The sequence below is a fragment of the Ranitomeya variabilis genome, chromosome 3 (assembly GCF_051348905.1).
Source record: "Ranitomeya variabilis isolate aRanVar5 chromosome 3, aRanVar5.hap1, whole genome shotgun sequence".
Classification (NCBI taxonomy): domain Eukaryota; kingdom Metazoa; phylum Chordata; class Amphibia; order Anura; family Dendrobatidae; genus Ranitomeya; species Ranitomeya variabilis.
This window is the reverse complement of record NC_135234.1, coordinates 446844632-446871991: the sequence shown is the minus strand read 5'-3', so window position 1 is coordinate 446871991 and position 27360 is coordinate 446844632. Positions and strand designations below refer to the sequence as shown.

At 41.7% G+C, this 27360-nt stretch overlaps 1 protein-coding gene across 2 annotated transcripts in view; it reads right to left on the bottom strand.

Annotated features, from left to right (window-relative positions):
• Window positions 1–27360, bottom strand: part of ATP2A3 (ATPase sarcoplasmic/endoplasmic reticulum Ca2+ transporting 3) — a 324456-nt gene that overhangs the window by 156239 nt on the left and 140857 nt on the right. For both annotated transcript variants that reach the window (XM_077296494.1, XM_077296493.1), the window contains exons 4-6: window positions 26042–26146; window positions 14501–14639; window positions 9017–9097 (exon numbers count right to left, since the gene is read on the bottom strand). In XM_077296494.1, coding sequence (XP_077152609.1) covers window positions 9017–9097; window positions 14501–14639; window positions 26042–26146 — 325 coding nt within the window. The remainder of the gene's footprint in view (window positions 1–9016; window positions 9098–14500; window positions 14640–26041; window positions 26147–27360) is intronic.

Sequence of the window (27360 nt, the reverse complement as noted above, 5' to 3'; positions counted from 1 at the left end):
AAGACCTGGGCACCCACAGAAGACAACAGTGGTGGATGATCGCAGAATAATCTCCATGGTGAAGAGAAACCCCTTCACAACAGCCAACCAAGTGAACAACACTCTGCAACACAGACTGCATGAAAGTAACTACAGAGGGTTCACTGCACGGTGCAAGCCACTCATAAGCGTCAAGAATAAAAAGGTTAAACTGGACTTTGCTAAAAAACATCTAAAAAAGCCAGCACAGTTCTGGAAGAACATTTTTTGGACAGATGAAACCAAGATCAACCTCTACCAGAATGATGGAAAGAGAAAAGTATGGCGTGGTACAGCTCATGATCCAAAGCATACCACATCATCCGTAAAACACGGCGGAGGCAGTGTGATGGCTTGGGCATGCATGGCTGCCAGTGGCACTGGGTCACTAGTGTTTATTGATGATGTGACAGGACAGAAGCAGCCGATTGAATTCTGAGGTATTCAGAGCCATACTGTGTGCTCAGATCCAGCCAAATGCAGCAAAACTGATTGGTCGTCGTTTCATACTACAGATTGACACTGACCCAAAACATAAAGCTAAAGCAACCCAGGAGTTTATTAAAGCAAAGAAGTGGAATATTCTTGAATGGCCAAGTCAGTCACTTGATCTCAACCCAATTGAGCATGCATTTCCCTTGTTAAAGACTAAACTTCAGACAGAAAGGCCCACAAACAAACAGCAACTGAAAACCACCGCAGTGAAGGCCTGGCAGACCATGAAAAAGGAGGAAACACATCATCTGGTGATGTCCATGAGTTCAAGACTTCAGGTAGTCATTGCCAACAAAGGGTTTTCAACCAAGTACTAAAAATGAACATTTCATTAAAAATTATTGAATCTGTCCAATTACTTATGGTCCCTTTAAAAACAGGGTGGCACCTGTTAAGGAGTTGAAACTCCTAAACCCTTCATCCAATTTTAATGTGGATACCCTCAAATGAAAGCTGAAAGTCTGAACTTCAACTGCATCTGAATTGTTTTGTTTAAAATTCATTGTGGTAATGTCTATAACCAAAATTCGAAAAATGTCTCTGTCCAAATATATATGGACCTAACTGTATGTATGTATGCATGCATGTAGGGATATATATTTACACTTAAACTCAGATTCTAGCTCGATAGAGGATCCCAACAACAATGGTCAGGGAACTACTTTGAATATTTAATTAGAATGATTTGTATATACATGTTACAAAGACCAATAAACAAACGCACACATATAAAATTGGATATAGATCTCTATAGCATTTAAGGTATATACAGTGGGTGAAATATACAGTGGGTGAAATAAGTATGGAACAAGTCACAAATATTCTAAGTACATATATTTCTAAAGGTGCTATTGACATGAATTTCTCACCAGTTGTCAGAAACAACCCATCCAATCCACACAGGCAAAGAAATCAAACCATAGATGTCCATAAATTAATTTCCTTGGCTGTGTGTTTGGGATCATAGTCTTGCTGAAATATTTACCCTCATTTCATCTTCATCATCCTGGTAGATGGAAACCGGTTTTTACGTACCGGTAATAGGATTTTTACAGAGTCCACGACAGCACCCACAACGAGAGAGGGGATCCGCCCACCTTCCGGACATGAACCTACAGGTTAAAAAGGGGCGGTCCCCCTCGCCCTCCAGTTTGTGTTCCAGAGTACAAGGGATACCGCCAATGAATCAGTACATGACAATATTATCTTAAACACTACTAAATCCCACCACCTCTATAGAGTGATCTCTAAGGCACACCTTCCAACAGAGTGCAGGAACAAGTAACTAAATACGGGGGGGGAATGTATGGGTGCTGTCGTGGACTCTGTAAAATCCTATTACCGGTACGTAAAAAACGGTTTTCCTATCGCCACGACAGCACCCACAACGAGAGACTTTCAAAGACTATTAACTGGGAGGGACCACAGCACTAAGTACTGAACGGCCAAACTGTAAGCTGGAATTAGCAGATAGATCAAGGCGATAGTGTTTATAAAAGGTGGAAGGTGATGACCAAGTTGCCGCCTTACATATCATTTCAATGGGAACATCTGCCTTCTCCGCCCAGGATGAAGCCATGGCCCGAGTGGAGTGCGCCCTGATGCCTTCTGGTGGTGTTACTCCCCTGGCAGAGTAGGCAAGACATATCGCTTCTCTAATCCATCTGGCGATAGAGTTTTTCGTGACACCAGAACCCTTTTTCCGATTCTGGAAAGAAATAAACAGAGCCCTACTCTGTCTCCAGTTTTGTGTCCTATCCAGGTATTCTAATATTGCCCTCTTAACATCTAGGGTATGATATTTTTTCTCCTCTTCTGAACCTGGATTTTCATAGAAAGATGGTAAATAAATCTCCTGACTTCTATGAAATTTAGTTGCTACTTTTGGCAAGTATGCAGGATCAGGTTTTAGGACAATCTTATCCTGGAGAATTATTAGGTAAGGAGGATCTACTGATAACGCATGTATATCACTGACCCTCCTGGCAGACGTTAATGCTAAAAGTAGGGCTGTTTTTAAGGTTAAATTTTTTATCGAAATAGAGTCTAAAGGCTCAAAGGGAGGTTCGGTCAACGCCTCAAGCACCAAATTTAGATCCCAAGGGGGTATTCTTACAATATGGATTGGGTTAGAACGCTGACAAGCCTTAATAAACCTAGCAACCCATCTATTACCAGCTATATCACTATTATATAGAGCTCCCAAGGCTGAAACATGAACTCTTAGAGTGTTGACTGCTAAACCCAATTCCCAGCCTTTTTGAAGAAATTCTAAAATAGCTGAAATTGGAGCATTATCTCCTAATGGTTGCTGATAAAACATAAGGAACTTCTTCCAAATTTTTGTATAGATCTTTGTAGTAACCTCCTTCCTACTTTTCAATAAGGTAGCTATTAAAGCACTAGATAACCCCCTCTCCTTCAGAAGCTCCCTCTCAAGTTCCAAGCCGTTAAGTGAAGAGTCTGCAAATTTGGATGACGAAATGGACCCTGGGAAAGGAGTTCCGGAACCACTGGCAACACCCAGGGATCGGTCACAGACATTGTCCTGAGGAGAGAAAACCAAGGCCTCCTGGGCCAGAAGGGAGCAATTAAAATCACTCTGGCTCTTTCCTCTCGGATCTTCCTGAGAACTATCGGAATTAGACACATAGGGGGAAAGGCATATGCTAGCTGGAAGTCCCAACGGACGCGAAGGGAATCCACTATGAATGGTTGGTCTGCTATGTGTAAGGATGCGAACCTCCTGACCTTCCTGTTCTCCCTGGTAGCAAATAGATCTATTATCGGCAACCCCCACAGATTGACTATTTGATTGAATATGTGTTGGTTTAGGGACCATTCTCCCTGACGCAGGGTATGGCGACTGAGGTAGTCCGCCTGTATATTGAGCTCCCCTTTTATATGAACCGCCGACAGGGATTGTAAGTGATTCTCGGCCAGAGACAATATCTGTGCTGTAGTGATCATTAGGGATCGTGATCTTGTCCCCCCCTGATGATTGATGTAGGCCACCACAGTCATATTGTCTGTTTGTATTTGTACATGCGAATTCCTCAGGGATGGTAGGAAGCAAAGAAGGGCTTGATTGACTGCAGCAAGCTCTCTTAGATTTGAGGAATTCTGGGACTCTTGAGTCGACCAACGTCCCTGGGTTAGACCGTCTCCCATATGGGCTCCCCAACCGAATGGACTGGCATCTGTTGTAACTATGTTGTCCGGAGTGATGGCCCAGAGAACTCCTTTTGATAAATGTGCCAGATTGAGCCACCATCTCAGATCGTGAAGAGTGGCGGTTGATAGACTGAACCTTCTGCTCAGAGCACCGTGAAGATCTCTTTCTGCTTGAAGAACTTCGTATTGAAGCATTCGGGTATGAGCCTGAGCCCATCTCACCGCCGATATACATGCAGTCAGAGATCCTAGCAGAGACATTGCGTCTCTTAAACTTAAGCTTGGAGCTTCTCTTACGGCCGTGATCCTTTGAATGATCTTCTGCTTCTTTTCTTCTGGTAGGAAGGATAACTGATTTTCCGAGTCTAGAAGAACTCCTAGGAACATTTGACGTCTTGTGGGTTCCAGTTTTGATTTTTCCCAGTTGACTATCCATCCGAGTTCCTGTAGGGATGATATTATGGCATTTACCCTAGACGTACACTGAGCAATTGAATTTCCAACTATTAAAAAATCGTCTAGATAGGGCACTACAAGGGTTTCCTTTTCCCTGATATGGGCCATTACTTCCGAAACAACCTTTGTAAAAACTCTAGGAGCCATGGACAGGCCAAAGGGCATTGCTAAAAATTGGAAATGTTTAATCTGATGGTTTACCCATACTGCCATCCTGAGGAATTGCTGGTGATTTCTGTGAACTGGAAGATGGTAATACGCATCTTTTAGATCCAAAACCGACATGTAGCACCTAGGAAACAAAAGCTTAGTTGTTGATTTAATGGATTCCATCTTAAAAGCGTGGTACTGAAGATATTCATTCAATTTACGCAAATTTATGATAGTCCTAAAGGACCCATCAGGTTTAGAGATTAAAAATAGGGGAGAATAAAAACCAGTCTTCTCCTGATGTTTTGGTACTTCTTCAATAACTCGCTTTCTAAGCAATTGTTGAATCTCTAATTCTAAGGCCTGTTGTTGGGCCGGAGTGTCCAGTGATGTTATAACAAAATGATTTGGGGGAGTTCTCAAAAATTCTAATTTTAATCCTGACTCGACTACCCCCATTATCCAGGCACTAGAAGTTATCCTTTTCCATTCTGCTGAGAAGAATCTTAGTCTTCCTACTACTGGTAGATCTATTCTATCTGTAATTACGTCTACGTCTTGAGAAAGATGAAGGGTTTTTATAGTATCCACCTTTCTTCTTTTGATCCGACGTCTCCCAGTCACGATTATATCCCTGCTGGTCTGACTGGAATTTTCTGAAGGGTATGCGTCTCCGGAAGGCATTCCTAAAAGTGGGATTAAATATTTTAGGAAATCCCTTCTTTCTGTCTTCTGCCTTTGCAAGGATGTCATCCAGCACTGGGCCGAATAGGTACTCACCCCTACACGGAATGGAGCACAATTTGGCTTTTGCCTGAGCATCACCCTTCCAGGTCTTTAGCCAGAGCGCCCGTCGGGCTGCATTCGAGAGACCCGCCGATCTTGCAGCCAATTTCAGGGAATCAATCGAGGCATCCGCTAGATAAGCTGCTTCTCCTCTGACCTGAGACAGGGAGTTTAACAATTTATCCCTGGGTACTTTAGCTTTAAGCTGTTCTTCCAGCTGAGTTACCCAGACCATAACTGATCTCGCCATACAGGTGCCTGCGATTGCCGGCTTAAAGGCTCCAGATGATGCTTCCCACTTTTTCTTAAGAAGCATGTCAGCCTTCCTGTCTGAAGGATCTTTAAGGAGTCCCACATCCTCTAATGGTAGCGAGGCAGTTTTCGAGGTAGAGGCCACTGCCGCATCTACTTTTGGGATCTTCATCCACTGGGATAAGGTGTCATCCTCAAAGGGGTACCTTCTTTTTGCGGCCGAAGGTAAGAACCCTTTATCCAGCTTGTCCCACTCCCGTCTAACCAGATCTTTAACGGTATCAACCACTGGGAAAGCTTTGCGACTTTTCTGGCTCAGCCCTGCGAACATGATCTCTTGGGTTGTTTTCGGCTCTTTACTCTCTGCCATACCCATAGTTGAACGGACAGCCTTAATTAAAGTCTCCATATTTTCGGTGGAAAAGCAAGGCCTTCCCTCCTCATCTGAGGAGGATGGTGATGAGCTCTCCGAGCACTCGCCCTCTTGCAACGAAGGGCTGGAATCGGATACCATTTCCACACTATTCTTCTCATGCCGTCTAGATTTAAGGGACGATTTAATTTCTTCCCTAATTACTTCCCTAAAATCCGATACACGGAGGGGGGCTTCTTCTTCTAATGTACGGCATATACACGACTGACATAACTTCTTTAAGTAGGTGTCAGGTAGTGGCTCTGTGCATAACGCGCACTGCTTATGCTTAGTCTTTGAGACCTTCTTTCCCTATAACAAAGCATAGTATAGAAGACAGATGTATCAGCCAATGGCTCAGATATTAACTCACCATTGCTGATGAACTTAGAGTACCGGTTTCTGAGGGGGTGAGGTGTGACGTGACGTGCCCGGGTCCTGCTGCCCGCGTGCCTCTCCACAACGAGATCTGCTGCTGCTCCTTTCTCCTGTCGGTGTTCGGCGTCTCCTGTGGAAGACATGTTGCCGCACACCACTCACCAAGCGCTGCCTGCCTTTCAAAGGTCCCGCGCTCCTCCTCCCGGCTTCCTCCGGAAGTCGTTAGATCACTTCCGGGTCATAAGCGCCGACCTGCTCCTGCAGCGTCGCGCGCGCGTGGACGACCCGGGGCGGCGCGCCTTCCCCCGGGAACGCCACCTCGACCGCTCGGTCATGCCGCCAGACGAGGGGGGAAGCTGGACACAGGACTTCCTGCGACGCTGCTTCCGGGCCCCCGACTCTGCCGTTCTCACCTGGACACCGCACAGAGGCTTGGCGGACCCGGGTAAGCGATCGAAACCTGTAGGCTCCCGCCGTCCGGACAGGAACCCAAACTGGAGGGCGAGGGGGACCGCCCCTTTTTAACCTGTAGGTTCCTGTCCGGAAGGTGGGCGGATCCCCTCTCTCGTTGTGGGTGCTGTCGTGGCGATAGGAAAATAGATTTTTATCACGAATGTCTTGGCATATTTGTCCATTTATCCTTCCTTCAAATTATGTGAAGTTTGCCAGGGCCATATGCTGAAAAAACAGCCCCACGCCATGATGTTCCCACTTCCAAAGTTCACTGTTGGTAGGGTGTTTTTTGGGAGACATGCAGTGCATTTTAGTCTTCAAAACATGGTGTGCATTATAGCATCCAAAGAGGTCAATTTTGGTCTCATCTCACCAGACTATATTCTCCCAGTATTTCGCAGGGTTGTCTAAATGTTGTTGAGCAAAAATTAAACACGTTTGAACATGCTTCTTATTGTTCAACAATGGAATCTTACATACTCCATACAGGACTCAGAGATTGATTGAAATAGTTCTCTTTGAAATAATTGTACTTGCCATAGGTGGTCTTTGGCTCTTTGATGACTCTTCATCTCTCTGTGGAGAGCATCTGCATGTGGCCTGTTTATGGTGAAATAATGTTCTTTCCACTTCCGTATTATGGCACCAACAATTCTCACTAGAACCTTCAGTAGTTTAGAAATGTTTCTGCAACCAATGCAATCAGTATGTTTTGAAACAATAAGGTTGCAAATATCTTGAGACATCTCACTGATTTTATCCATCAATTTTATTGTCCATCAGTTTAAACAGCAGATATTTTTTACTAAGTGGCAGGATTGCTTTCTAACTGCTGATAGATTTCAGCTGGTGTTAATACTTTCCATGGTTTTTTGGAACCTGTCTTCAGGTGATCAATACTTTTTCCCTAAGTAACTTCTCATTATTACACATAATTTATGGACATCTAAGGTTTGATTTCTTTACCTGTATGCATTGCATGGGTCGTTACCGATATCTGGTGACAATTTCATGTCAACAGCACCTTGAGAAGTATATTTACTTAGAAAATTGGTGGTGTTTAATTCTTTATTTCACCAGCTGCATTTGTGTGCGTTTTTTGTGTGTGCATGAGTGTGTATATAGAATTAAAGTTTGTGTATATAGAATTGCAGTCATGTCATATATCAAATGGTTATATGGTGATACACTTTAGTCATTCAAACAAGGTAAAAACATCTTCAAAGGCATGGCCACATTGAATATATCACATGGCTGAATTGTAATTACTTGCCAAGTGTCAGATATCAAGTATAAAACACAATCAATGCATATAATTCAGTGCCAGGGTAGATTGCATAAGTGACATACTCACAGAAAACATCATAGTTCTTAGATCTTACAGGTGATAAATACCCATTGTTATATTCCAGCATTGCACCAGCAATTGACTCCAATGTTCATTTCGGGTGCAGCTTCCTCAAGGGGTGTGGGGTTATCAGTGTCCTCATAATCACAAATATCTGGCCGCTTTGATCTAGTGATTGAGATTAAGCCAATCATGATGACCTATAGGATGTCTCTGTGCCCGGATCCACACATCCAAAGCCTCTTACCCGTTCAGAATGGTTTATCACACTTGCCTGGGTTGGCTAGCGCTTTGCCTCATAAAAGGCATCCGCGATAGGCTAACAGACAACAACAACTGACAATTAGCCAATCACACATGTGCCTGATGCACATTATCTGACAGATGGAAATAGCCGAATGGGGTGCTTGGCAACAAATGGAGCAGAGGCCATACAAGCATACCTGCGTTACATTCCAGGGGCGGACATATCATTGGTGCAACCTGTGCGAACAAACAGGGGCCCAATAGATAAGGGGCCCATTTCTACCTCCAAATCAGGTGTAATTTTGCACTTTTAGGAGCTCTAAGGCCGCAAAGGGCCCATGTATTGTTATTGCACAGTGGCCCTTTTCTGTCTGTACACCAGTGCTACATTCACAACAGGGCTGCAAATAACAGTTCTCAGAGATCTCAAGCCCCTTTCTCGGGATTGCTGGGAATTGCAGTGATCAGACCTAGAGTGATTAGCAAGTCATCCCCTATCCTAATCTGGGACTGTTGGTTGGACCCCCAGCAGATAGCAAGTTATCCCCTATCCAAAGGATAAGGGATTGTTTGTAATTTTACAACAGAAATACCATAAAATACAAATCTTTTACTCTTTCTACTAGCTGTCACTTTTACTATGGAACTAATAAAATGGTCACTCTACATGTAAATTTTGGCTTAGAAATAATATACTAAACGATCCCAAGAAGCTAAATATACACATAACAAAAATGTCAAAAATTTTACTATGGGGGTCTTTCTTTGTCATGTAGCAATATGTTGAAAATCCTGCCACACACCTCTAATGGTATTAGCGGTAAAGTAACTTAAGTTTAGGTTCTTACCTGTCAGAATGGACTGATCAACACGTAAAGTTGTTGATCGGATTTCAATAATTCGAATGTCAGCAGGCACTTTGTCACCAACTAAAATCAAAGTAGACAACTTAAAATTACTTTACATCACCATAGAATCTACATGTGTATGTATTTTTTTTAGGTTTGCTGGGTGATCCTGCTGTATTTATGTGCTTGTATTTTTATTTTGCTTTAACAATTCCCAACATTGTCATTTTCTGTTTTTGCATTTATTTTTACCCTGTCAAAAGAATGAAAACTTTTTCATGTGTTAATGTAGCCACACGTTATTTTTGCGGGACAACTTAGACACCATCCATTTTACCTTTCAATGTAATGGATTCTTTCTTCTTTTATCATTTTCCGAGTGCAGAAAATTGAGAAGCCCCCACCCCCTTTCCCTGCAATTCTCAGATAGCTTGGGGTTTTGTTTTTCTGGTATTCATTGCACAATTAAATGCATAGAAACAGTATTCCCCAATTCAGTACCATTGTGTCAATGACAAACTTTAGGAAATATATATTTATTAACAATATATATATACACAAACACACACGTTCTTGTGTCGCCATTACCATGACACCTACAATATTTACAATTTTCAGTCGAAGGAACTGTGAAACTGTTTATTACATGATGTAAGGTCCTTTTATATCATTTTGGTGTTTTCTTTTTCTCCATACACAGTTTTCAGGCATAAAGTTAAAATTTTAGATTTTAGAAGACTGGAAATTTATGGATACGGTGTTACCACATAAAACTGGAACACCAAGATGGAAATTGTGGAATCAGGATTAATAGACATGTTAATAATATGTAAATGATGACAAAATGGAATGACTTTCAAAATATCTTCCATTTATTTAGTTTTGAGTAGAAACACCATGCTCAAATAAACGCACTTGCAAGCCTTGGCATGTGAGGTCATTAATGGTTGTCTGGGGAATATACTACCATGTTGAATGTAGTTCGGCAATTGCAAAGGCATCTTAGTGATTTTCTGGCCAATCAATGATGTCTAAGATATGCATGTTGGGAGAAAAGTATGATGGCACAGTTAGGCCAAGCAGGCTGCACACAGTAACACAAGCAGCATGCGGCCTGACATTGTCATGTTGAAAAAAATCTCCCTAATCACTTTGAAGAAATAGCCATACCACTGGTTCCATCCCTAATGTATCATCATCAGCCATCTGCTGGAAAGACAGCTCCTGAGCCTGCATCAAAGATGGGTACCCAACATATAATGTAATAGTTTGTCAAGGCTTGGTCAGAGGTTAAAAGGGGCAGGCAATCCAAGTCTTAAGTGAAACATGGCCTCATGGAGAATAAAAACAGCATATACTCAGTTCTTGGATTTGCGCTATCGTAGCATACTAGTGCTGTAGCCAGAGTCCGCTAATGGGCTACTTTGCTTATACTTCCCTAGGACAAACCTCGGACATCTGGGGTAGTTATGAGCACTGCATCTGATCAGTGGTGCTGATTGGGTGCAGCGCTTATGGGACATAATGTCACGCTGCATGTGACAGTATACACAGCACCAGCATCTCTGGAATGGTACCAGTCCAGGAGGTCACTCCTCACAGTAGCGATTGACAGGCTGCCATTTACATGTACATTGCCGGTCACTGCGGAGAGCGATAGGAACACTTTTGATGAGTGACATTAGTGGACTCATGCTTATATGTCTGCGGTTTTCTTTCATTGCTTTTATTAGCCATGGGGCACAGACATTCTTGCATTGTTTAAGATTAAAAAAAAATTTAGACCTCAAAAGCATAATCAGCTGGCAGACCCAATTAAGCCAGAATGATATACGATTTGTGAACAGATGATGGTTAGTGAGTTCGTGTCTAGAAAAAAAAAAAAAAGGTTTTGACTCTCCATGATTTATAAATTCAGTACGTAGCAGGTTAATGATTGCTAAATTAGTCCTTTAACAGGTGTATCAACTGTAGGAATGAAAAAATGTGGTTTCCTAGGAGGATAATTCAGAAGTAATCTGCAAAGCTAAGCAAAGCTGAAAAAAAGCAAGAAACCACTTTACCACGCATACGGGTCAAAAAAAAATTGCAACAGAAATAAGGAGTCAAATCTTAGGTGTATCGGAAAAAAACATGCTACATAAATGATGAGAATCAGCACTTGAAATCTTTGCTGCACTAAGTTGCTTGCTTTACTGTAGGATTTTTTCATTTTATGAGAGCAAAAAGCATGAATGTGTCTAATCTATGAATCTATGGCTCATGCCATTATGCTATTTTTGCTAATAAAATGGAAACAAGTTACAGTAAATTATTCAATAACACTACAGTAAATTATTCAATAACACTGCATCTGAGTTTTATGATGAAAAGCATCCAGATATCACTAACCAGAAGGTATTTAGAACATGCTCATGCTTCCATATTAGTGATAATTATATTGCCTATCAATAATATCTATTATGTAATCTATATAAAGTTAAGGCCCGGTGCCAGAATTTTCTATTTACATAGTTACATAGTTACATAGTTATTAAGGTTGAAGGAAGACTGTAAGTCCATCTAGTTCAACCCATAGCCTAACCTAACATGCCCTAACATGTTGATCCAGAGGAAGGCAAAAAAAACCTATGTGGCAAAGAGTAACTCCACCATGGGGAAAAAAATTCCTTCCCGACTCCACATACGGCAATCAGACTAGTTCCCTGGATCAACGCCCTATCAAGGAATCTAGTATATATACCCTGTAACATTACACTTTTCCAGAAAGGCATCCAGTCCCCTCTTAAATTTAATTAATGAATCACTCATTACAACATCATACGGCAGAGAGTTCACTAACAGTACACTAACACATTTTGTAAGCACTGGTACAAGGTATTGTATGAAAGGATATCAGCAGCGATATATTGGGCTACCGTATGAATGGTAGAAAGTGTAAGGAAGGTGAAAAAGAGGGATTCAACCATCATAAGATGTGGATTTTGGAGGTTCGGTGTAGAGGATAAGAAGAGTTGGGATAAATTAGGAAGGGTTCATTACATTGCAGATTTATTACTTTTGTAAGCAAAAAAAAAAAAACTGCCAACAAAAAGTAATAACCATGAAAAGGTGTAGGCAAACATGATAGGTCACAAAGAGCATGCAGGTTATTGAATAAATGCTGTCTCAAAATGTTTCCTACTAGTATTTCTTGTGCAGAAGCCACTTAAGAGGCCTAGACATGTGCTATTGTGAAGAGAACACAAGACTATTGTTGGCTGTTACTATGGAAATGACAACAACAAAAAAATAACTAATTTGGGATGTGTGCACAATCGACTGTACTAATGAGCAGAGCTGTGGAGTCAGTTTCAATTTTGGTGGAGTCAGAGCCAAAATAATCTTTATTTTTTATTTAAATATAAAATGGTCCAACTCCTAAAATCTAATATATAAAGCTGAGTGTGTGTGTGTGTGTGTGCGTGTGTGTGTGTTTTTGTGTGTGTGTGTGTTTTTGTGTGTGTGTGTGTGTGTGTGTTTTTGTGTGTGTGTTTTGTGTGTGTGTGTGTGTGTGTGTTTTTTGTGTGTGTGTGTGTTTTTGTGTGTGTGTTTTGTGTGTGTGTGTGTGTGTGTGTTTTTTGTGTGTGTGTGTGTGTTTTTGTGTGTGTGTTTTTGTGTGTGTGTTTGTATGTCCGGGATTGGCATCTGCACCGTCGCAGCTACAGCCACAAAATTTTGCACAGTCACACGTCTGGACCCCGACAGCGTCATAGGCTATGTTGTGAGGCGAAATTTTAACCCCGCGCTTTCCAATTCACCAAGAATTTTGCCCCTGTCTACATAATGGGGAAAAAGTGAAAGGAAAAGTGTTGGAGGCAAATTGACAGCTGCCAGATGTGAACAAGGGTGACTTAAAGAATGAGTGCGATGGCGCCAAAGAGTATATACCGTACAGTTGCTAAGGTGGGGCCCCGACATGGGATACTCACCACACACAGGGATATGAACACACACACAAAATGCGCCACACACTACCACGTGCTTGAACACATATACCACCCTCAGCACACTTCACCACACACACACACACACACACACACACCAACCTCGCCACATAAAAGTCGAAACACAAAAGTCATACAGGAGGAGATGACTTACAGGTATATACTATATATAGGAGGAGATGACATACAGGTATATACTATATACAGGAGGAGATGACACACGTATATACTATACTAAATGTTTCCAGCCAGCTAACGCTCAGCACGCTCATTGCTATCTAATTAACACTGCTAGTGATTAAACTAAAGTAAATAATGACAACATTCAATAGCACTTATGCAGGTGGTAAATTAACTTAAAATGAAGTTAATAACAATAATCATGTGTGGGGACGAAGCCCTGTGTGGTAATGTGGATTCCTATGTGTGCGGAATCACTGCGATTCCGCACAAAGATGCGATTCCGCCACAGAAAAATATGCAGCATTAGCTCAGCATTGCGGAATCACATTGAATTCAATGGGTTGTGTTGTGTGTGCGTTTTTATGGCAAAAAACGCGGCTAAAACAAATACAATCCGCAATGTGTGCAGCATAGTCAAATGTATGACAAGGATGTAGCACTTTTTTAACCCAGTACACAACACGTTGTCTTCGTTTGGTTTTGGGTTAACTTTTTTTTTTTTTAATTGTTCTTTTAATTTTTTTTAAACCATGACATTCTAAAATAAATACGGTCTCATTATTAACATTTGCATGTCATTTTACTATGTGATTGCTAATTTGTACAGTCAATGTGATTATCTCTTGAATTCTATCAGTGTGGTTTGCCTCATTTTAAATATAGTTACAATGGGAAACTGATTACAGATTCCGCTACTCAAAATTATTTTAGTAACTTTCCAACATTTTTTCATTTCCTACAAAGCTTTCATTCTGCACTTTCTATTTATGTGGTCAGATTGTCCTTAGGGTTGCTACTGGCAGAACTACATATGGAAAGTACCATGGTTTTCTGAAGGAACAAAAAAAAAAAAACTCTGGAAAAGTATCCTGCAGCTTTCCACAGGCAAGAGAATCCAACTCAGCAGTATTTGAATAGTATATTAAATGCTAAGTAATGAGGCATGAAATAGAATCAGTATTTTGATGAAATGATGGAGAAGCAATACACTAGCTCAGAATTTGGCATTTAACACGTCGGGGCTATCTTCTTACTGCTTTGTGACATTTCTTTTGCCAATGAAAAACCACAGTTAACTGGTCCCACAATAAAATGAGCAAAACTAAGAACTCTATCATAATAACAAAGATAATAATAATGATTTTCCGGTTTGTGCTTCAGCAGCAGAAACTAACCGGGTAGTACAATAAATATGGTATTCTATTTCAACATACAGGCAAAGTACCGTTTATTTGCCATAAATATTTGTATGACAGTAAGTAAAAAATAAAAATGGCTGGACTTTTTTTTTTTTTCTCCGAAACAGGAACAGTACCTGCCACCTCTACAATGTCCCCGGGAACAATATCTCTTGCTCTGATACGTTGCACACCACTCCTGTCTGCGCGGATTACTTTGCCCATCTCTGGTTCATATTCCTTCAGAGCTTCAATGGCACTCTCTGCATTTCTTTCCTGCAAGATAGATGTGGAATAAAAAGGATTATTATTTATTTTTAAAGCACCATCAATTCCGGGGTGCTGTACACGTGAAAAGGGATACATATATAATACATATATGAAACATATAAAAGTAAACTCTCTGATCGACTGGTACAGGACCCTGGCGTCACACGCTTACAATCAAAAAAGAAGGTACTAAAATCATTAACTACAGTATGTAGCTTGTTAACCACCGATTAACATCTTCGCTGAAATCCACTAGTCCGGCCTCTTTGCATAAAACTTTCGCACAAGCTAAAATTCTTTTACGTTATTGACATCACAATTTTTGGGGGGTTAGCAAGACAGGTTACGAAGTAGCAAACACATACCCAGTTCAAAAGGGTACGGTCTTTTAAAGAATAAACAGCTTGCAGCAACACTGCAACTGAAATTTTAGCACATAATTCTTACTGTCTTGGAAACACTGCAATGCTCAATCTTCCACTTGTTACATAAGAATAACTCACTATACTAGAACCTGCTCCTCTTTAGCACGTGACGTGACTAGAACTTACCCCTCTTTGCCCCACCAGTACCCTCGCACACAGGCTGGCACATTAGGCCTCAGGAAATTCTGTCTCTGTCATCAGTACACTCCAAATGGGCAGGCTTACTCATAGTCCACACATGACTAGAATATGAATTTCAGTGTCTATCAGGGTCTGCCATCAGCCCACCAGCATGTCTCATGGAGGCGGTGTTCCAGCCTGCTGCACTTCACTATACAGGCTACCAAAGTCTCTTCCAGTTTCTTACTGTAGCCCACTGGCCTGTCTAAAGGCCTGTTTCAGCATAGTGTCAGCAGGTCCCTCAGGCACGAACTGCAGTTACTCTTCCCAACTTCCTTTCGTTAATAACTACTTTTACTAGTCCCCTCTATTCATGATTGCTACTGTGTAACACTCATCACACTTCCCTCAATGACGGTGACATCAAGCCCTTATGCAGGCCTACACAGATGTCTTCTAAAGACAAGTCCATTTCCTGCACAATGGCAGTCTGGAGAAGTCTCCTAGTGACCTGTGACACTAATAGGGTTTGACAGGTTGACCACTTACAACGTCCCACCAGACACCAAAACACAAAGAGGGACATTGTACACAGAAGAAAAAGTGGGGACACAAACAGCAATGACAAATTTAGGAAGAGAAAACACATACCAGAAAGCGGATGGGGATATGAAAGTTATCCCCATTACAAGCTGAAGACTCACAGCTAAGGCATCAAACCAGAATTTATGGGTGGCAAAAGTTTTGACAATTTTCAATAAATAAAAAATAACTGCTATTGATTTAAGCCAGTGAGAAACTCCAAGTATGTCGCCTTGTTTTCCTGGCAGGAAAAGAGCGAGTTCTTTAATTTAGGAAATACTTTTTACAGACGCCTAATACATTATAACTAGGCTACCACTTTATGCGACAGATGTTTTTGCAAAGTCTTTTCCCTGCACGAAAGGCTCATGTCCATTCTACTGCACCGCAAGTTCTTTCAAAAGAGAAGGTTATATTTAAAGTCACTTGGAACTTTTTCCCATTCTAAAATTTAGTTAAGAAAATCCATTTTTGTTTTCAAACTGCCAACTTGTTGTATGTTTGCGGTGTGCCAAGGAGAACTTTCCAGGGAGATCCCCCTGGCTGAGATCTATGAGCCACCCAGAATTTCTCCTACTCAAGTGCGTAATAGAATGAAACATTTCTCTACACAGGGAAAATACAAATTTATCCTGGCTGCTTCATACCATGGATGTCTTAATTAGCGATAGACAGACAACTTTGAAATAAATTTCAACAACATTTTTAAAATCACCAAAGACATGAGTTTGTATCGTAAAAAGCACTCCTCAATCAGGAAACCTCACTAAAAGGAAACAAACCCACCACAAAATTTACCTACATCCATAATACTACTCTGCAGGAAAATACAGGTTTTATCATATGCGGGAGCGTACTGGATTTTTGCTTGCATGAAGAAAAGGAAGTTCTATTCTCCATGTAGCCACTTGCTTCCAGTCATGTGGGTGGCACAAGGTGCTATGAGCAGTCAGGGCTTACTACAGAGTGAGTGCCCGGTGATCGCAATCATCTACCCCTTTCTCCCCTCCTTGGCAGACATCCTGTTCAGTAGACACGCTGCAAAGCCGGATTTCATTAAAGGGAATCCATCACCCCCTTTGACGCAAGGTCAGACTGGCACTAAAATTCAGCCATGGCATTTGAAGGTACACAGACCCACTTGTCACATGGTGAATGTGTAACATTTTTGTGCGCCTGTATGTTACAAGTAGTGAGGTGAGTAACACGACTACATAACAGTCACAGACGGTTCAGTATTACAGCTCAGTCCTATTTATGGCTCGAAGGCCGGGGTCACACGAGTGTATAACATGACCGAGTGCTATGTGATAAAACACTCATAACCAGGGTTATTCTATGGGGCAGCTCAGATCTGCAATTATTTTCTCCTGCCGATTCGGCATTAGAAAATATTAGGAGCATTCTGCGATTGTTGGCGAGACTCGGCTCAAATGCACCCATACATGTTTACTACCACATTGGAAACAGTGTTGCTGATATCCTGCCGTCAAATCATACCTACCTACCAAGACATGGTCATGAAAGCTGCCATTCATGCATCTGTCCTTTCGGGTATCTCTGACTATATGCAGCAAAGATGTGTGCTGGCACCATCTACAGATACTCCATTTCATGCATGGGATAACCAGGGAAGCAGACCTTGCAGGAACACAGATGTGTATAAAATATCATGAACAGCTTAGCAGGAAAAAGTAGAGGAATAAACGCACTCATCGTTCTTTAAAACGTTTCTTCTTTGTTGGAAAATTAAAACATAAGGTTTGCAGGGGTGAATGGAATACTTGCAGGATCTGTTGAACCACCAGTTGTTGAGAAAGGACTGCCATCCTGCAAGCATCCCATTCACCCCTGCAAACACTTTTTAATTTTCCAGTAAAGAAGAAACATTTTAAAGGCCAGTGAATGCATTTTTTTCCTCTACTTTTTCCTGCTATCTGTAGACTACGTCTTCAGGGCTGCGCACCTCCCAATGCAGAAGTAAACAGCACTGAACAAACCCTTTGAAGTGAACCTGACAGCTGATACCTGCTGTCTGAAAAATGGTCAACATATTTCCAGCACTGGCTGTATGACCGAAGCCAGGTATGTTTGTCTCCGAAATGCTGCGGCTTCACAGAGAAAAACATGTTTGACTTCTCCCCTCCTGCTGCCAATGACTGATCTCTTCCTGTACACGAATGCAGAAAGAACACTGTCCCTCAGTGGGAGCGTACTGGGAGTAGCCACCATGGACCCGCATGTCTGACCAGTCACCTGCGCAGCCTCGATCCTCGGTGGCCTTTAAAGTATTCTTTCCCTGAAACGCTGCAGGTCAAACATACCTGGCTGGAATTATACAGCCAATGTCTGATACGTGCAGCATGTGGATCCAGCACCACCATTTAACCCCTTCCTGACATGCGCCATACCTTTACAGTACAGGTATGGCGCACAGATTGCACAGCCTCACGCTGAGCACAGCAGCGATCGGGTACGAGTTTCATCTCTGTGTGAGGTGACACCCCGCAGCAATGCCCACGATCGGTGCTAGCACCGAAAACAGGCATTTAACCCATCTGATGCCGCAGTCAGTAGTGACAGCAGCATAGATGAGCACCGCACAGGGAATAAGTTCCCTGCGCACTTCCATCAGGGGACAACGTGATGCGATGTCCTGATGGTCTCCATGGAGACCCCCGGCTGCAAGATGGCGGCGGGGTCCTTCACAGAAGGTGGCTTGTGAGCACCTGCTCTCAGCATGCCTCCCTCACTGCCTGTCAGATGCTGATGTGATACTCTGCAGTGGAGCATATCAGACCAGCGATGTCCCAGGATGGGACAATGTAAAAATAATATATAATATAATATATATATATATATATATATATATACATATACATATATATATATATATATATATATATATATACACACTCATACTCACCGGCCACTTTATTAGGTACACCATGCTAGTAACGGGTTGGACCCCCTTTTGCCTTCAGAACTGCCTCAATTCTTCGTGGCATAGATTCAACAAGGTGCTGGAAGCATTCCTCAGAGATTTTGGTCCATATTGACATGATGGCATCACACAGTTGCCGCAGATTTGTCGGCTGCACATCCCAAAGATGCTCCATACAAGGCAGGATGGATCCATGCTTTCATGTTGTTTACGCCAAATTCTGACCCTACCATCCGAATGTCGCAGCAGAAATCGAGACTCATCAGACCAAGCAACGTTTTTCCAATCTTCTACTGTCCAATTTCGATGAGCTTGTACAAATTGTAGCCTCAGTTTCCTGTTCTTAGCTGAAAGGAGTGGTACCCGGTGTGGTCTTCTGCTGCTGTAGCCCATCTGCCTCAAAGTTCGACGCACTGTGTGTTCAGAGATGCTCTTAGGCCTACCTTGGTTGTAACGGGTGGTGATTTGAGTCACTGTTGCCTTTCTATCAGCTCGAACCAGTCTGCCCATTCTCCTCTGACCTCTGGCATCAACAAGGCATTTCCGCCCACAGAACTGCCGCTCACTGGATTTTTTTTCTTTTTCGGACCATTCTCTGTAAACCCTAGAGATGGTTGTGCGTGAAAATCCCAGTAGATCAGCAGTTTCTGAAATACTCAGACCAGCCCTTCTGGCACCAACAACCATGCCACGTTCAAAAGCACTCAAATCACCTTTCTTCCCCATACTGATGCTCGGTTTGAACTGCAGGAGATTGTCTTGACCATGTCTACATGCCTAAATGCACTGAGTTGCCGCCATGTGATTGGCTGATTAGAAATTAAGTGTTAACAAGAAGTTGGACAGGTGTACCTAATAAAGTGGCCAGTGAGTGTGTGTGTATGTATATATATATATATATATATATATATATATATATATATATATATATATATATATATATATATATATATATATATATATATATATATATATATATATATATCTATATATTAAAAAGTGTAAAAATATATTATAATTATATTAGAAAAAAACTAAACATTTTTCCAATAAATACATTTATGTAAAAGAAACAATAAAAGTACACATATTTGGTACTGCCGTGTCCGTAACGGCCCGCTCTATAAAACTGTCCCACTAGTTAACCCCATCAGTGAACACGTCAAAAAAATAAATGAAAAGAGGCAAAAAACAATGCTTTATCATAACGCAGAACAAAAATTGCAATAAAACGTAATCAAAAAGATAACTGTAAATAAAAATGGTACCACTGAAAAGGTCACCTTGTCCCCCCCAAAAAAAGCAGTCATACAGCGCCATCAGCAGAAAAATAAGTTATAGCTTTCAGAACAAAGCAATGCAAAAATTATTTTTTATATAAAAGTTTTTATTGTGTAAAAGTGCCAAAACATAAAAAAATAAATAAATATAAATGAGGTATCGCTGTAATCGTACTGACCCAAAGAACAAAGTGTAGTAAAATTGGTAAGGCAGCTTTAAACTGTAAAAAAAAAACAAAACCAGACAATAGAGAAACTTGGCACTCAAAAATACTTTAGCGTGTTTAGTTATTTATTCAATATGCAGCCATAGAGACAAAAGTTGAACGTTTTTGGTCCACATCCGCACCTTCATCAGAACAATTATACTGGTATACTGGGAAATACATATATCCTGTGAAAACTGGTTCCAACAGAGTTTTCAAAGAAGCCTGGATGTGAAGAGGGATCCTGAATGTGTCTGCGCACATGGAGGGCGACAGAAGTCGCGTGGTGAGAGCGCAAATCAAAAAAGAAATGTTAATTCTGTAACCCAAAAACCGGCATAGAAAGCAATCAAAAAGTATCATGTGCCCAAAAATGGTACCAAAAAAAACATCAGCTCGTCCTGCAAAAAAACAAGCCTTGACTGTCAGCCAAAATATGGAAAAATTACAGTTCTCAACATGTGGTGAAGCAAAAAGTAGGCATTAGACGTACTCGTAATAGGTTTTCCAGGAATCCACCACGACAGCACCATCAGGAGGTTGTCCTTATCCTTGATAGGGACAGGAGCACACAAGAGTTTAAAAGGCCCCTCCTTCCACCACCCCTCAGTGATTTTTTTCAAGCACCACACCAGGATGGATGCAACTCTATTTTATTTAGTTTTCCTTCTACATATGTTACTGTCACATATTAGATAGGAATTTAAGGGAGGGAATGCAATTTGTGCTGTCATGATAGACTCCTGGAAAACCTATTACCGGTAGGTCTAATGCCTACTTTCCAGGACATCCCTCCTGACAGCACCATCAGGAGAATGCCAGAGGATACATTCAGGGCGGGACCACTGCTTGGAGGACCTTCCTTACGAAGGCCATCTTTTGGACAAGATAAATTATCTAATTTATAGTGTCTGCAAAAGGTATTCAGATTTGTCCATGTTGCAGCGCTGCAGATTTGGTCCACCGGAGCCCCTGCTTGCTCTGCTCAAGAACTGTCTACTGCTCTTTTGGAATGGGCTCTGATATTGACTGGAGGAGACTTCCCTTCCGATGTGTAGGTCAGGCTGATCACTGATCTGACCCATCGTGCTGTCACTTTTGACGCCTTTTCCCCCTTTTTTTTTTACCCCAAGAACATACTGGCATCTGTTTGCCAGTCCTTTGTGGCTTCCAAGTACCCGAGGACTACCCTTCTGACATCTAGGGAATGAAAAGACCGTTCCTGACTATTTTTATGGTCTTGCCAGAAAGAAGGCATGATTACCTCTTGAGTCATATGAAAGGATGGTACAACTTTTTGCAAGAACGCAGGGTCTAAGCAAAGAACAATGCATTCATCTAAGATCCTTAGGTATAGGCTTTTAATGGAAAGTGCCTGTATTGTTGTTTAACACTAAGATGGTTGAAGTTAAACTTGTCCTCAGTTGCTGGGCGGACTCCGCCATCAACAGGAAGTTGTTCAGATACTGGACAATTAATATTCCTTGCTCCCTGAGAAAGGCCATAACCTGCCACCAGCTTGGTGAAAAAATGGTGCTGAGAAAAGACCAAATGGCAGGCATCTGAATTGGTAATGTTGAGTTTTGCCCCCCTCTACCAACGCAAATCTTAGATACCGCTGGCTGTGCGGATTAATAGGCACGTGACAATACACTTATTTGAGATCCAACGAGCACATTACCATATTCTCCTTAATCAATGGAGTCATAAATCTTATAGACTCCAATTTGAATCTTTTGTATGATACCCATCTGTTTAGTGACTTCAGATTTATTATGGTGTAATAGTCTCCACCTGGTTTCTTTATTGAAAACAGGCCCAAATAATAACAGAGACCCCATTCTGACTCTGGCACTGGACCCACTGCTCCTGATTCCACCAACTTCTTTACGTCCGCCAGCAAACTTCTTGCGACCTGGGGAGACTGGATAGTTAGGTGGAATTTCCTTGGGGATCAGCATGAATTATATCTTGCAACCCTCTGCTACCGTTTGCAGTACTCATGGGTTCTTGGATACCTCTGACCAAGCCGGAAGAGAGTTTGGGAGTCTCACGCCCACTTTCCTGGTGTCATTGTTTACATGAACCATTTGCTAAAGCGGAAAACTAACTTCTTCCTTTACCGCCCTTAAGGTGGCTCCATCTACCGGTCTTCCCTTTCCCTTTGTATTCCGGTTTCTGATGGGAATAAGGCTTCCAAAAGGAAGCAACTTTTTTTAGGTTTCTATTCTGGAAACCCCCTTTTTATTTTCCATCCCACTCCTTTTATAACATATCGTCCTGTACCGGACCAAATATTCGAAGGCCTGAAAAGGGAATGGAGCACAATTTATTCTTCGAGTGACAATCCCTTGACCACGTTTTCAGCCACATTGCTTGCTTAGCCGTATTGGCTAGTGCCCCATTCCTTACGGCAAATCTAATGGATTCTGCTGAGGCTTCTGCTATAAAACCTGTTGACATTTTGAGCAACGGCATAGATTCCAAGATCTCATCTCTGGGTGTCTTCTTTGTTAGATGAGCCTCCAACTCTTCCAACCATATATTCCAGAGGTGGAGGCTATATAAGCCTTAATTATGGATGCAGAGGTCTCCCATTTTTTTTTTTTTTAAGCGTTCCAGAGTTATGACCTCAAAGTGACAGTGGTCAGAATTGAAAAAATTGGCTTGGTCAGGAAGGCAAAAACAGGCTTTTGGGTGAAGCGGTTAAGATCCCATAGGTGCCATTAATGTCATATGGTTAACTATTATCCTTTTGCCTTTGGAGGAGAACTGTAACTCCCAGCAGCATGTCCTGCAACGCCTATAGCATGCTGGGAGTTCTAGTTCAGCACAGGAAAGGTGATTTTCTTTTGGAGTTAGTGGCATGGGAGAAGAGTGGACGCCGCTTTTTTTTTCCTCTTAGACTAATGCTTGACTCTTAACATCTTCTTTGTTCCTAGGCACAAATCCGATGCTTGCTTTCTGTGCTTCTGCTCCTGCACTCACATTAAAGGGAACCTGTCACCCCCAAAATTGAAGTTGAGCTAAGTCCACCGGCATCAGGGGCTTATCTACAGCATTCAGGAATGCTGTAGATAAGCCCCCGATGTATCCTGAAAGATGAGAAAAAGAGGTTAGATTATACTCACCCAGGGGCGGTCCAGCTGCGGTCAGGTCCGATGGGCGTCGCGGTCCGGTCCGGGGCCTCCCATCTTCATAGGATGACGTCGTCCTCTTGTCTTCACGCTGCGGCTCCGGCGTACCTTGTCTGCCCTGTTGAGGGCAGAGCAAAGCACTGCAGTGCACAGGCGCCGCGAAAGGTCAGAGAGGCCCAGCGCCTGCGCACTGCAGTACTTTGCTCTGCCCTCAACAGAGCAGACAAAATAGGCCTGCGCCGGAGCTGCAGCGTGAAGACAAGAAGAGGACGTCATCGTAAGAAGATGGGAGGCCCGGACCGGACCGCGACGCCCATCGTACCGGGACCGCCCCTGGGTGAGTATAATCTAACCTCTTTTTCTCATCTTTCAGGATACATCGGGGGCTTATCTGCAGCATTCCTGAATGCTGTAGATAAGCCCCTGATGCCGGTGGGCTTAGCTCAACTTCCATTTTGGGGGTGACAGGTTCCCTTCAAGGTTATTAGCTGCTCATAAATAGTTTCTGGGCCTGCCAGACAGGAGAAAGTGGGCGGTCTGATGTCCTGATCACGAGCAGCAGTAAAAGGCAGGGTTGGAGCAGCACAGAACAGGGGCACCTCCTCCTTCTCTGTCTCATACCTCACTGCAGCTCGTGATCATCACAGACCGCGGCTGCCAATTTCATCCTGTCTAGCACAGCAGCAGTGATTTCAGCGGTGCAGCGCGATCCTGTTCGCAAGGCAAGCTGATGCTGCCTGGTGTGCTGGCTGCAGAAGTGAATATTGGAACACCCGCTGACAGCGCGGAGGGAGCGACATATTGAGCGACTCACTACAGAGGCCGGCCCTTCTGGCATTTGCCAGATATGCCAGATGGCCAGTTTGGACATATGCAATCTATTAATACGGGCCTGCAGGTTACAGAATGGTTAAAATAGTCATACCTGTATGCCTCATATCTGTTGTCTTGTGGTTTCTTCTGCGCAACATCGAATGCCCCAGAGCCTTGAAGAGTTCACTACCATAAATTAATTAAAAAAAGGATTTCTCCACAAGACAGATATAGATATACAAGTTTATTTTAACCATTATATAACCTGTATGCCCATATTAATAGGTTACATACGTCCATGGGGGTGACAGATTCCCTAAGACTTATCTGACATTAAAACATGACAAATGCCAGGTAATCAAATATTATAAATTACTGAATGTTACAATTATGTATTGCATTACTAGGATGATCATAAAAGGTTATTCCTGCTCAGAGGTTTGCTTTTTGTCATTTGAGTCAGAAACAAATGCTGGATGGTCTGAGTTATTTGATACTGGATGATAGAATAATATCGTAAATATTTATAAGGTGTCAATTTTGCTTTCCGTTTACCTTAGCTTTTTTTACTTATTTTTCCTGATTTTATGTAAAGTGTAATTACTGTATGATGAAAAGTTCTTTAATGAGCATTCAAGTATTTAATGAACTTACTGCAACATTTCAAGATCTTTGGTTGCTTCAAGGAACAGGAACCTTCACTATTTACTTCCAGATGGTGATAAAGACATGTGATCATCACTAGACCAGGAAGCTTCAATTAAAGCAAACAATCAAGTTTCCCATACATAGACTTTAATATAATGAATACAGTAGAGCGAATTTGTTCGGAATAGGTTCTGAATGCGATCGGTAAAGAATAATGTTTTTGCAATATTCGTCGAACACAGCCGAACATCATTAGAGTCAGTCAATGGGAGTAGAATTTACCGAATATGTTCGGAACCGATCATCAAACATACAATCGACACGAATAGGGTACCAATATGATAAGAATACGACAAATTCAGATTCGGCGACCAAATCCGAACAAATTCGATCAACTCTAATAATGAAGAACTGAGCACCTTTTAATTATGCATTATTTGCTGAAAATGGAAAAACCTCTTTAATTATTAGAACGCTTTAGATCAAGAAGTTAAATTTGAAGAATTACAGTAGCCCTCCTGATGTGTTTATAAAGTCACTAGTGATTTCTTACAATGTATCACATGGGCTCCCTCTAGCCCCTACTCATTTGTCATATGCCATTTGGTCAAATATTGCACATTTCCCAGCCTGATACCGGGAGTCAAATTATGTAAGTCTGCAGCACTGTAATCTCTATAGTCGGCTTGCCCTATAAGGTATTAAATTCTTCTCTTTGTACTATCATACAAAGTCCAAGCATCTTGTCTACATGGAAGAAGCAGCATAGACCGATGTTAGGGTATGAGTCCACGTTCAGGAATCGGCAGTGCTTTGGACGCAGCTCATGTCCGCTGTGTCCAAAGCGCTGATGGCTATTGAACGCACGTGGTTCCGCATGTGTTCATTGAACCGTGCGGAATCACCACATCCAATACATTGTACAGGTGAGATTAATCTTGCGGAGACTAGCAACTCCGCAAGATAAATAGACATGCTGGGGTGTGGCAAGATGTCCGCATGTCACTATGAACGCATAGTGAGCATGGGATTTCTCGAAATCCCATCCACTATGATGCAACATCTGGACACTGCGGGTTGGACGCTGCAGAAGTATGGAGCTTCCAACCCGCAACGTTTACTGACCATGTTCACATACCCTTAGTGGTGGGGGTTATTGCTGCCGACTAGATAGTCTATTCAAATAGATAATCTTCAACACATCACAATGTCAACGCAACCATATCTTATGCTCTGTAAGCACGAGCACATACCTGCCATACTCCAACAAAAGCATTCACAATTAGAATCATAATAATAACTATAGGTTCCACAAATGCAGTTGTAGTTTCTTCACCTTCTTCAAACCATGCCAGTATCTGAAAGTAAGGACACAAAATGAAAGGTATTAGTATTGGACAAGTCACATCTACTTTGGTAAATCTGTAAAAAGGAACAGAAGTCAAGACAGCTGCACAAACTATGCCAATAATATGATATATTAAAGAAGCAATCCACTGTGTTATTACAATTGCTCATTCTACTCCGTTAAATTCTTTTTTCTCTGCTCAATGTAGAAACAGGAAGTCTCTTTTCCCTGCATGAGTCATCACTACAAAAGTCCATGGCAGGGAGAGGAGGACGCAGCTGGGTCAGGAGTTGAAGTGGGGCAGGACACTAGCAGGGAAAAGTAACATTCTGCTTCTACATAGAGCAAAGAAGAGAAGAATTACCGTAACTGGGTAGAAAGGCAAAATGAGCAACAGTAGGTACATGGTAATATTATTAATAAGAATTTTATTTCAATATTAAAATGTATTAATTAATTTATTTTTTTTACACAAAAAAAGACAGCTGGTGCCACAAAGTTTGAAATTCCATTTGTTAAAAACCTTGGTGCATTACTTGTTGAGAAGGCCAGATTTAATTTTTCTGCATTCCATTATTTATAACCATAGCTCTTTTAGCTGTATGGGGGTTTATTTTTTGCAAAACAAGTAGATTTTTAAATGTCATTTATATAGTGTAACACATTTTTTTGCATGTAACTCATAATATAAAATTAAGTAATAGTTCAATTTTTATTTATTAACTTTTACAATAAATATGACATCCTTAATCTGCACAATACATTATTACAAGTGATTGACATTGTTTTTAAAATTATGAATTTTACCTTTCACCTTTATTTTTTTTATCTTCCTATAATCTACTACTGGCATAAATAGATTTACCTATGTGTACCAGTACATTTTGCCTGTGAAGAAGAAAAATATCGAGGTTTCTAAGCAGATAAAATCCTCAAACAGCTAGCAGTGCAATCTACATATCTCATGTTCGTATTTATTTCTTTCCCCCATAGAGCAGGTTCTCCATTTTATACCAGGAAAAGACCAGGTACAGGAAGGAGGATAAATATGGAGTTGCATTTCAAAGCACTGTTAAAATACAGCAAGTGAATGTTCCTCATCATCTTGCATAGAAGAATTTACACAGGACAGGAACCACAAAGATGTGTGCTCTCCTTATCCAGTTGGAGCGGCATTTGCACACTCAGCATAATCAGATTACTATTGACCATTGGGAGTCCCAG